Consider the following 12,500-nt stretch of genomic DNA (forward strand, 5'->3'; position numbering starts at 1 on the left):
ATAGTATATATATATATATATATATATATATATATATATATATATATATATATATATATATATATATATATATATATATATATATATATATATATATATATATATAATTTTCAGTGATGAGGTTTTTGATAATGGTGTGTTAAGTTATTTACTGTTCCTTTTTTTCGTTTTTTCTTCTTTTCCTGGTCCTCTAAATAGTTTGATGTGGGAGGCTTAATATAGTTCTAATTTTTGTCCCATTTTGTCCCATTTTGAATTTTATTTTGAATTTTTATTTAAATTTAATTTTATTTGCTCTGTTTTCTTTATCGTATTGATAATGTCAAATTCATGACTTTTCGAGACATTCATGGGAAACTGTATCTCATTTTTATCTTATTCTATATATTTTTGAATGCAGAAACTTATAATTTTGATATGTTCACCTAAATAACTACTGTCTTTTTATGTAGTACTCGTTTTTATTTTGTTTCGTTTTGTTTTTCAATTTAGATTGCATGTTTCAAAAGGTGATGTCTGTTTGTTAGTGTGAATGAAACAAAAGGAAATGAACGTGATCGGTTGTAGTTGTGGTCTTATTTTGGTAACTTTTACGAGGAAACGATATAAATGAAAAGTAACTGATTAAAAAACAGCTTCTAATTACCTATCCAACTGACCAATTACTCCTTTAACTAACTACTTAATTATCCACTTAATTAACTAGAGAACCAACGAAGAATTTAACCAACCTGCTGACCTGTCAATTCTAGTCATTAACTACTAATCACTCAATTAGTCACGAAACCGTCTGACCACCATAACTACCCATGTAATTAATTGAAGAACTGATGGAAAAATTGCTCTTATTGACGAACTGGCCACCTGATCATTAACTGTCCAACTGAATTATTGAATTATTGACGAATGTGTTAAATGTAATTACTAAATACCATTAACTATCCAGCGAAATTCATTAACTACTGCCAAATTTGCTGTATCTGATCACTAACTACCATTAACCGTCCAACTGAATTACTCATGTGCATCTAATCACTACCACTGACTATCCAATGAAACTATACAACTACTGATACACTTGCTCCGTCCAATCACAAACTCCCAACTAGATCACTCGACAAACCTTAAAATACGAAGTAATTGCATCAGTAACAACGCAATGAAAATACAAACCAACAGTAAAAATATAAGTTAACAACACCAATAGCAACAAACAACCCAATTAAAACACGAACCAGCACCACTGATAACACCAAACACACGTAAAATACACCAAGCAGAACTGAGACACCCAGGAACACAAGACAATGCTGCCAATAATAAATAAACTTCATTAAAAGACAAACCAGTACTAATAATACCAGACACACCTAGACAACAGCAAACAAGAGTGAAAGAGACACCCGAGAATTCCAAATATTCCTCCCCCGTCAATATTTTTCGCCCCTTTTTGTCTTGGCCAGCCGCGAAGGGAGGGATAATTATACAAGAACAACACGGTGCCACCTGAACGTAGCGTGGCCCTGTGTGGCACTTAAAAATAGAGGGCCACTCAGGGTCTCCAATGTCCCTTATAAACATATTGCCCTGCCTTTTGTATCAAAGAGAGAGAGAGAGAGAGAGAGAGAGAGAGAGAGAGAGAGAGAGAGAGAGAGAGAGAGAGAGAGAGAGAGAGTATGCAGTATTATTTTCTTTTAAATATTGTCCTTTTAAACATATTGCCCTACCTCTTGTTTCAGTGAGAGAGAGAGAGAGAGAGAGAGAGAGAGAGAGAGAGAGAGAGAGAGAGAGAGAGAGAGAGAGAGAGAGAGAGAGAGAGAGAGAGAGAGTATGCATCAGTGTCTTTTTTTAAACGCTCCCCTTGCATCATCCCTTCAGAATAGAGGGAGAGAGAGAGAGAGAGAGAGAGAGAGAGAGAGAGAGAGAGAGAGAGAGAGAGAGAGAGAGAGAGAGAGAGAGAGAGAGAGAGAGAGAGAGAGAGGACAGTATAGATGAACACTTTAATTAACCCAAGCCACACTCTCATAGCCAGACACCAGACAATGTAGGTCACTTGTCCTTCCCCTGCCCCTTGACTCACGCCCTTAAGTGGCCTGGCCGATGTTTTTATGCTTCCGTCACTCAGCTTCCAGGTATCACAAGTCGACACAAAGGCAGAACAAGACAAGCAGAAGCAGTCTTGTTGGTTAGAATATAAATGCCACTTACTTTTCCTCTTTTTATCTTATTATTATCATTCGTTTTTTTTTTATTTGTTTCTCACTTCCATTCTTTATTGTATTGTTTTCTTATTGCGTATTTTTCATCTGTCTCTTCTGTGCTATTCTTTAGATTGGTTTAAGGGTCAATAGGTCTGCTGTTGTTTTCTCTTCATTTGTGTTCGTTTGTTTTTCTCTGTCCAACACTTCACTGTCCTATATAACCCTCTTTAGATTAGATAGTGTAAGGGTCAATAGGTATGCTGCGGTTTGCTCTTCATCTGTGTTCCTTTGGGTTTCTCCTCACTAGCCAAAAAACCGCACAGGTCCCAACACTCTGCCCTGACGCACGTCACTTTTAGTCCCAAAATGAGATTAACTTTATTGTTTTTTTTTTTTACCATAGAAGTTACATTAAAATTGACTGAAATATTCCTATTTTTATACAAAGATACAAAAGTTAAGAATTTCATTGATGTGTTATTTGTTTTGTTATCGTAATAGATATCTGAGTATCTGAATAACTGGGTAAATAATTCAGTTTGTTCCTTGTTACGGTGGCAGTATAAAGTAAAATTTTAACACAACCAAGCACTTTGAGGCAGGAAATGCCGTTCATCCTAACATGACGGAGAAGCCACGCCCCCTTTACGGCCACCAATCAAGTACACGGAAGTAACTCAAGATTTTGGCGCGCGAGTTTAAAATTCGAGTCAGTTCCGGTTAGACTCTCTCTCTCTCTCCCGGTTAGACTCTCTCTCTCTCTCTCTCTCTCTCTCTCTCTCTCTCTCTCTCTCCTGGTAACTTTACGAAGCTTTTTATTAGTTTACAATTCTTGGTCATTCTTTTATTATTGCAGAAAAGTCACGTGTCTGTATAGAAGGGGCGTGACTTATCTGCCAACCTGACCAATTGTATTCTTCGGGAAGAGGGAAGAGGGCGGGGCTTAAGGGGGATTCAGCCAATGGGAGACCTCTGATTGGAGAAAGAGGCGGAGCTTATACTAAAAATCTAATTTGAACTGACTGTAAGAATAAGTTGTGTAAGTTTGTGAGCTATATGTTTCTCTCTCTCTCTCTCTCTCTCTCTCTCTCTCTCTCTCTCTCTCTCTCTCTCTCTCTCTCTCTCTCTCTCTCTCTCTCTCTCTCTCTCTCTCTCTCTCTCTCTCTCTCTCTCTCTCTCGATACTTCCACCGTGTTTGTTACCATTAGTCTAGACAGCGCCCTTTTTTTTTTATCTTTCGCTCTCTCTCCTCTTTTTTTGCTCTCATTCGTTCCGGCTCAAGTGTAGAGAAGGGGGTTTGTCAGGAAGGTTGGCTGTTACAGGTGTTCTCCCCACGTCATGGCTCCTCACGCTGTCAATCTCTCTGGCTAGTATTCTGAAACGGTTTACTCTCACCACGACTATTTTCAAAGGCCACAGAGATGTTTAGCCTGGTTCTCAAGGGTGTAATAACGTAGAAATCTTGTTATTCTGTCACTAGAACCGTAAAAACACCCTTAAAACCCGTGATACCTCGATGATGTTCCTGTGCTGTGTCTTTTTCCTGATATTCTCGTTTCCTGTGACCAGCCCTGTCCGGTATTTTGTCCCAATGTACCTTATGCAACGCTGCCTCTTATGGGTAGCTGGTGTTATGTGTTGTGGTACCGAGTCATCAGGGAGCTTTAAAGATCACATAGATTTATGGATTGGGATGATAGATAGAAATAGATGTGATTCATAGAGGGACTGCCACGTGTAGGCCTGGTGGATTCTTGTAGCTTTCCTCATATTTTCACGTTCTAATGACCTTCTATGGCAGTTGCACATCAGTTCACCGGGTAATATTCATGTACCGGACAAAATCTTTCTTTTTTGGTGGATGAAACGTTCTTGTGTACTGTTCGTTAAGGTTTTTGAGGTGAATTTGTTGGAGGTTGTACTGCATATTCTTCATTTGTTACTGAATACATCCCATCGCCTCTCACCATCTCCCATACATTTCCATACACATATTTCGTTTATTACTTTGATTTGTATTTCTATATTTTGTATTTTATCTTTTTTTTTACCATATCCTTATTATTATTATTATTATTATTATTATTATTATTATTATTATTATTATTATTATTCCCCATTACATTCTCATCTCCCATCAGTTTCCTTCCCTCACGTCACTCATCCCCCATACCTCCCCCATCATTCCTCATACACCCGATCATCCCCCATACATTTCCCTCCCCTTCCTCAGCAGACCCTTCTCCTCTCCCCTTTCCTCCTCCCCTTTTTCCTCCCCTTTTTCCTGTCTTTATCCACTTTCGTCTTGTCTTTTCCTCTCTCTCTCTCTCTCTCTCTCTCTCTCTCTCTCTCTCTCTCTCTCTCTCTCTCTCTCTCTCTCTCTCTCTCTCTCTCTCTCTCTCTCTCTCTCTCTCCTTTCCTTCCCTTATCTAAGTGAATATATTTTTCCCTCCTCTTCCACCCCTTATCACCCAAGCCTCCTCCTCCTCCTCCTCCTCCTCCTCCTCCTCCTCCTCCTCCTCCTCCTCCTCCTCTCCCCCCTACTACTTCGTTATCTCCCCTTCTTTCTCTCGTCTCTCCCCTCATTTTCTCTCCCTTCTCCTTCCTCCGTCTTCTTTCCTTTCTCATCTTCCTTCCTTCCTTCCTTCCTTTCTTCCTTCCTTCCTTCCTTCCTTCCTTCCTTCCTTCCTTCCTTCCTTCCTTCCTTCCTTCCTTCCTTCCTTCCTTCCTTCCTCTTTTTTCTCTCTCTCATCTTCTTAGTGGAAATTTAGGGTGGGATTTGTGGAGGAGATGAAAGATGAGGAGGAGGCATAGAAAATGGAAAAAGAGAAGGATGAGGAGGAGGAGGAGGAGGCATAGAAGATGGAAGAAGAGAAGGATGAGAATATTTTTACAGACCGAAAGAGGAGGAAGAGGAGAAAAAGGAGGATAAGAAGAAGGAAGAAGAATAGAAGTAGGAGGAAGAAGAACCCAAAGAACACAAGAGAGAGAGAGAGAGAGAGAGAGAGAGAGAGAGAGAGAGAGAGAGAGAGAGATATTTATTAGCCATTACGAGACTACGAGGAGGAAGAGAAGAAGAAGAAGAAGAAGAAGAAGAAGAAGAAGAAGAAGAAGAAGAAGAAGAAGAAGAAGAACCACGCCCACAACTACACCCATTCCACTGAACACCCACACCACACCCACTCCACCCACACCTTCCCTCACAAATACATCCATTCCCTTGGCCATTCCGCACACACCTACTCCACCCACTCCAGCTCTCCACCTCCACCCACCTCCAGTCTCGTTATGCTGGATCGCTCAATGGTCATGTTGGTTTCCTCGGTCTTGCCTCCTCCAGTTCTATACGTGTAGGTCTTCGTGGTGGAGGACACGCCCTTGGAAACCTTCTTGGAGGATGAGGAGGCAACCACTTGGGAGGAGGAAGAGGAAGCCGCCATTTTGGACATCTTGGAGCTCGAGGACATCCCCACTACAGTCTTCGAGGCCATCGTGCGTTACTTCGTCAGGAGATCGTGGGGAGGATGCAGCCGAAGGGGGGTTAGGGCGAGCACACACGCACGCACCGTCTGTCACCACCGCTCGCCCAGCACTCCAGACGGGGCTCGCCGCTCCCCCCGCCAACTAGACAGGTGTCCACATGAGCATTCCCACGATAGAGGTCGCTAGGGGCCCATAATGCCACTCTCAGGTTACCAAGTAGGCACCCGCATCTCGTACCATTTATAGACGGAAGCACGAAGCCACCCGAGTGTCCCCGAGTTGACCCGAGGCATGACAGAAAACGTAATGCTGGTCACTCTATTGTTATCTTCACCTCAAACTCCATTTTCTATGCTTTCCATGCGTTATTGAAATGTTTTGACGTGATCCGCGTGTGGTCTGTGGTGCGTTTGTCATTTGTTACCCCTCCAGTTCCTCGTGGTTTTGTTATTCTGGTTTGTTTGGGGTTGTTCAAGTTTGCTTTAGTTTCCCTTTAAATGTTATGCTTCTGGTTACGTTTTCTTTGGTGCGTTTTTTTTTTTTTTAGGTGTTCATTTGTTTTCCGGTAGGTTTTTGAGGTATTTTCGTATATTCTCTCTCTCTCTCTCTCTCTCTCTCTCTCTCTCTCTCTCTCTCTCTCTCTCTCTCTCTCTCTCTCTCTCTCTCTCTCTCTCTCTCCCCTTTTATGGTTTATTTCTATGTGCCTTCCTTCATTCCTCTCCCTCCTCTTCCTCTCTTCTCTCTTTCCTTTCCTCCATCTATCCTCTATTTCCTCCACTTTCTCTTCACTTCCTATTCTTCCTTCCTTTCTTCCTTCTTCCTCCATATTTACCTTTTTCTTTACATTCCTCCACTTTTTCCTCCCTCTCCCTCTCCCTCTCTCCCCTCCTTCGCCAGCAGACACAAATACTCTCACTCCCCTCTCACTCTTTCCCTCTCACTCTCTCGTCGGTGAGGGAAGGAGGGAAGGAGAGATGAGTCATAGGGAAGGAAGAGGGAGAGAGAGTGAGGAGAGAGAGAGAGAGAGAGACAGAGGGGAGGGGAGGAATGGGTGGCTCTTCTTCCGTACCTCTTGCTCTTCCCCATTATTCCCATGACCCATTCTCTCTCTCTCTCTCTCTCTCTCTCTCTCTCTCTCTCTCTCTCTCTCTCTCTCTCTCTCTCTCTCTCTCTCTCTCTCTCTCTCTCTCTCTCTCTCTCATTAATTCCTCCCATAATGCTATTTAAACATCCCTCTTATTAATTCATCCTTATAGAGAAAGGAGTAGAAATGAAAAGGTTTAGAAATAGAATTGAAAAAAAAAGTTAAATGGCCAATATCTTGTTTTTTCTCTATTTTTTTTTACTGTCTCCTTTTTTTAGTATGTAATAAAAATAGTGCTTACGTTGTTTTTTCATCTTTTTTTTATCACTAGTACCTGTTTTTTTCCCTTCTCCCTCTCTCTTTTTATACCGTTACGTCATTACAGACAGGTGTGTTTACCTTGTCAAAGCCAGCTGTGTCATTCTTTGTCTGTCTACGTGTCTGTGTCCACGTTTGTCCATCTCTATCTACCGTCCTTATCTGTCTGTCTGTCTGTCTGTCTGTTCAACTTTCTATCTATTCACTTATCTTTCTGTCTTTATAATTGTATTCATCTACTTAATTTCTATCTTTTCATTGTCTATAGTTTTGTAACCAGCTCATATATTTCTCATCTATTATTCTCACTATCTGTCTTTTATTTTATCTTGTCACCTGTTCATTAATTTTCCATCTATCTTTCCATCTGTCTGTGTTTATCTAACTTTCCACTAGTTTATTAAGCTTTATCTTATTAGTTTGTTTATCTATATCCTTCTGTGTATCAGTTTAACTACCAATCAATCTATCTAACCTAACCATCTATCTGTTTATCTGTCTACTTAACAGTCTACCTAAGTTTTCGTCAGTCTATCTATCTATCTATCTATCTATCTATCTATCTATCTGTCTATCAATCCATCTATCTATCTGTCTATCTGTCTGTCAATCTATCTAACTATTTTTCCATCCATCTAACCAACAATATTTATACGTTTATCTGTTCATCTATCCATCTGTCCAACTATCTATCCACCTATCTATCCATCCATCTATCTGTCTGTAAACCCACACTCTTGCATCACTCCCTCTATATTTAACTCCCTGTCTTTGCTTTCTGGCTGGCAAACCCACTTAACCTCAGCCAACCTCTCCTTCCTCCCAGCATAGAGCCTTGCTTTAGTTCATACACGAAATGATTGATGTCTTACATTGAAACAGACTCTTACATTCATTTCTTTTCTCTCGTCCTCATTCTCTCTCTCTCTCTCTCTCTCTCTCTCTCTCTCTCTCTCTCTCTCTCTCTCTCTCTCTCTCTCTCTCTCTCTCTCTCTCTCTCTCTCCATCAGAAAAAACAGCTTTGTGAGAGGGAGTAGGGGCAAGAGAGAGAGAGAGAGAGAGAGAGAGAGAGAGAGAGAGAGAGAGAGAGGGGGGAGAAGACACCTGGCTCCTTCTCCATATCTTTTCCTCTCTCTCTCTCTCTCTCTCTCTCTCTCTCTCTCTCTCTCTCTCTCTCTCTCTCTCTCTCTCTCTCTCTCTCTCTCTCTCTCTCTCTCTCTCTCTCGAACTCAAACTCTAAGAGGCATTGTATTTCACTGTGTGTGTGTGTGTGTGTGTGTGTGTGTGTGTGTGTGTGTGTGTGTGTGTGTGTGTATGTGTTTTCACTTCAGTGAAAGCTCAAAATATATTGTACATTCCAATTACAAATTAAGTACATTACTTTTATTTTTGCCTTCCCCCTTCTCTCTCTCTCTCTCTCTCTCTCTCTCTCTCTCTCTCTCTCTCTCTCTCTCTCTCTCTCTCTCTCTCTCTCTCTCTCTCTCTCTCAAGCTACTGTAATTCATCTTCCTTTTCCTTCAGTTTCTCATTACCAACCTCATTACCCGTTCTCTGTTATGGCAAGGTCGAAGAAAACTGGCAGTTTTATGGCATACTCTGATAAACTATAGACACATTTACTAATAAATTCAATAAGTACCCAAGTCTATTGCTTTACTTCTCATAAGTTATATAAGTAGATATGTTTACTTTCTGGAAAAATAAGTGTATATGAATTATATGAATATTCGTATGTGTATTGTGAAGAGAAATGTTTATACTCTCTCTCTCTCTCTCTCTCTCTCTCTCTCTCTCTCTCTCTCTCTCTCTCTCTCTCTCTCTCTCTCTCTCTCTCTCTCTCTCTCTCTCTGAAATGGTTAAAAAGTTCTGGCGACATATGTGTGAGAGAGAGAGAGAGAGAGAGAGAGAGAGAGAGAGAGAGAGAGAGAGAGAGAGAGAGAGAGAGAGAGAGAGAGAGAGAAAGAACTAGATGGCATCCCGCACCACCTCTTTTCGTGCCAAACTTTGAAATCCCAACCAGCTATACAAACTCTCCCTCTCTCCCTCTCCCTCACCTTCTGCCGTTTTCTCATCACCCACCACCCACTACCACAGCATAAGTTAGTCAGCCATAATTATATTCAGTTAGTCAGTTAGTCAGTCATCTCGACAACTCTAGACATAATTAGTTATTTTTTATTACAAATGTCAGTTACACCAGTCAGTCTGCCAGTCATTTAGTCATTCAATTAGTCAGTCGGTAATTTTTTTCAGTAAGTCAATCAGTCAGTTAGTCAATTAGTCAGTGAATCAGTCATTCAATCATTTTTCAGTTAGCCAGTCAGTTAGTCGGTCATTTCTTCAGTAACCCAATAAGTTAGTCAGTTATTCAGTCAGTCAGTACATCATTCAAGCAGTCACTCAGTCACTCCCTCATTCACTCACACACCCACTCACTCACACGCTCACTTAGTTACTCATCACGAAATGAGTCAATCACAGTTAAGTATTCATCATCCCAAAACGTCCCACTCAGTCAAACCGCTAGACTGTCAAAACCTGACTAAGCAGAACAGTCTCCAGTCACAGTTTTCATTCACAGTTTTCAGTCAGTCAAGTCACCAAGTCAGTTCCTCACAGTTAGCACAGAACCCCCGACATTTCTTTGGGCTTGAAAGAAAACGAGATTGAATTTCAACAGGAGTGTAACCGGTTAACACACAATTCTCTCTCTCTCTCTCTCTCTCTCTCTCTCTCTCTCTCTCTCTCTCTCTCTCTCTCTCTCTCTCTCTCTCTCTCTCTCTCTCTCTCTCTCTCTCGCAGTACAATGTATCCGAAAAAAAGGCATAGAACACAGAAAGAGAGAGAGAGAGAGAGAGAGAGAGAGAGAGAGAGAGAGAGAGAGAGAGAGAGAGAGAGAGAGAGAGAGACCCGGACATATCAATAAAAGAAGAAAAGCAAAAGAACGAAATAAAAAAGAGAGAAAGAAAAGAAAAGAATTGCACTATAAAGAAGAGAAAGAAGAGATAGAGAAGAGGAGAAAGAGCACCAGCAACATTTATCCTTGAATGGAAGAAGAAGAAGAGGACGAAGAGAAGATTCCTAAGGTCAGTAATCACTATAGGACAAGAAGTAATGTGTTGAAGCTTCATAAAGTTAAAATCAAATAAGTGAAAAACTGGACTAGACTCAGACATCAGGTCACTAATGCTGAATCGATAGGGAGCCTTGGAAAGAGATAAGGCTATGGATAACAATGGCAGGTGGATATAGAGATGTATGTTTAGCACAGGAACCACCACGTGTAGGCCTACTGATAGATTTCCTTGTTTTCTTACGTTTCCAGGAAGAAGAGGAAGAAGAGGACGAGAGGAAGAAGGAAAGGTTTACTGACTTGCAGCTTTCATTATATTATGTTATCAGGAGGAGGAAGAGGAAGAAGGAAATACATTGGTCAACTGACTTACAGATTCCCTTGTGCTTTTATGTTCCCAGAAGGAAGAGGAAGAAAAGAGGACGAGAGGAGGAAGCTGAAGAAAATAAAATAAAAAAAGACAACCAAAGGAAGAAGGAAAGACAAGGAAAAATAAGATAATAAAAAACCCTTTTAAACCCATCATCATAAGAACACTCCCGAAAAAACACACACACAAAAAAAAAAAAACGAGAGAAAGAAAGCAACGCACACCACACTACCTTGACAAACCCCTCCAAAAAAACAAAACATCCTTGAAACACCCCTACAAGCATCCCTCAGCCATCCATTCTTCAAGTACGTACCTCCAGGGCGGATGTTTGGGCGTAGATGGTCTGTGAGGAGGTCTGAATATCCGGGGTCATGGCGCCTGATTTGTAGGAGGTCTTCGTCACGGAGACGGTGGCGGTTCCTGTGGATTGAGCAGGCATGTTTGCGGCGTCGAGGGTCAGTCAGCCGGAGAGGAACAAGACAACCTGATAAGCTCCTCACGAGTAAAGATGTGAGGGAGTAGGAGCTGTTCCGGCTGTGGAAGCAAGAGGAGCACTGGAGAGCCGTCGGTGGGGCACTGGGGCGTGGCACTCCTCGGCACTGGCATCAAGGGTGGTGGGCAGGGCGTCTAAACCCACCAAAATTCGCCCCCTGCCCTGGGTCCCCCTCTGCTGGCGTCTGTCTCCCCCGCCCACTCTTCTTTTGGTTGGCTCCGGGCGGTAATATCCTCTGTCAGCCCGCCAGCCGCCTGCCTCTCCATACCTGCCGCTGGACTGCACTCACTTCCCGGCTCATTGAGGGTGTGGGATGCTGGGAACAGGTGTGGAAAGTGTGGAATGCCGAGAATAGTTGCATGATAGGAAGACGTGTGGGAGGATAGGTCTTGAATGGTAAAGACAGATGTGCACTTGTTTTGGAGACTATGAACAGATGTGGGATGCTGGGAACAGATGTGGGAAGTGTGCGATGCTGAGAACAGGTGTGGAAGCACAGGTCTGCAATGCTATAGACATGTGCAATTGTTAAGTAAGTAAAATTAAGATAAGGAATGTTTTGGGCAGTTTTGGAGACTAAGAACAGGTGTGGGAGGTGTGGCAGGATGGGATACCATAAACAGGTGTGCGATTGATGCTTGCGAAATATTTTGATGGATGCTTTTGGGTAATTATGGAGACTAAGAATAGGTGCAGAATGCTGTAGACGGGTGTGGAATGTTCCAGACAAGTGTGGTATTTTGTGGACAGATGTTTTACGCTCTAAAAAAGGGTAGGGTGTTGTGGACAGATGTGGGAGACTGCAGACAGGTTTAGGGAGCTTTATACAGATGTGGAATGATGTAAACAGATGTGCAGTGGTATAGACAGGTGTGGATGGACAGAAAGTGAGTTTGTTTCTCTTCTTACTCATATATCCAAAGATTTCCTCTGAGTCTGGCGAATATATATGCACGTACTCGTAACGACACACACACACACACACACACACACACACACACACACACACACACACACACACACACACACACACACACACACACACACACACACACACACACTCACCCACATACTCACCCACACAACAAAGAGTGCCACGTTCTCTAAATATTTCGTCCTGAATCGCAAAAAGTGTGTGGACTGACTCAAATAACTCATACTGTACTAAGGATAATAATAAACTTGAGTTCATGGCCCCAATAGTAGTAGTAGTAGTAGTAGTAGTAGTTGTAGTAGTAGTGAGTGAAAAAAATAATGAAAGAAAAATTATTGTTCCATATTGCAGCGACAGCAGTAGTAAAAGGGAAAGGCAGGAGATAAGAAAAGGAAAAGGAGAAAAAGAGAGGAGAAAAGAGATGAGGAAAGAGCAAGCAAGGAGGAGGAGGAAGAGGAAACCGATATACAAGAATGAACGTTTTTTCTCCCAGATGATCCAACAAATCCTCCTCCTCCTCCTCCTCCTCCTCCTCCTCCTC

General features: G+C 41.9%; 2 protein-coding genes across 3 annotated transcripts in view; one reads left to right on the plus strand and one right to left on the minus strand.

Annotated features, from left to right (window-relative positions):
* Positions 1-11,136, minus strand: part of LOC135091051 (paramyosin, long form-like) — a 50,468-nt gene extending 39,332 nt beyond the window's left edge. The window contains exon 1 of the mRNA XM_063988387.1: positions 10,846-11,136. Coding sequence (XP_063844457.1) covers positions 10,846-10,971 — 126 coding nt within the window. The 5' untranslated portion in view covers positions 10,972-11,136. The remainder of the gene's footprint in view (positions 1-10,845) is intronic.
* The window catches only part of LOC135091058 (uncharacterized), a 56,437-nt gene that overhangs the window by 11,005 nt on the left and 32,932 nt on the right, over positions 1-12,500 (plus strand). The gene's annotated exons all lie outside the window — the stretch shown is intronic.

This window comes from Scylla paramamosain, chromosome 36 (assembly GCF_035594125.1).
Source record: "Scylla paramamosain isolate STU-SP2022 chromosome 36, ASM3559412v1, whole genome shotgun sequence".
In the NCBI taxonomy this organism is placed as follows: Eukaryota; Metazoa; Arthropoda; class Malacostraca; order Decapoda; family Portunidae; genus Scylla; species Scylla paramamosain.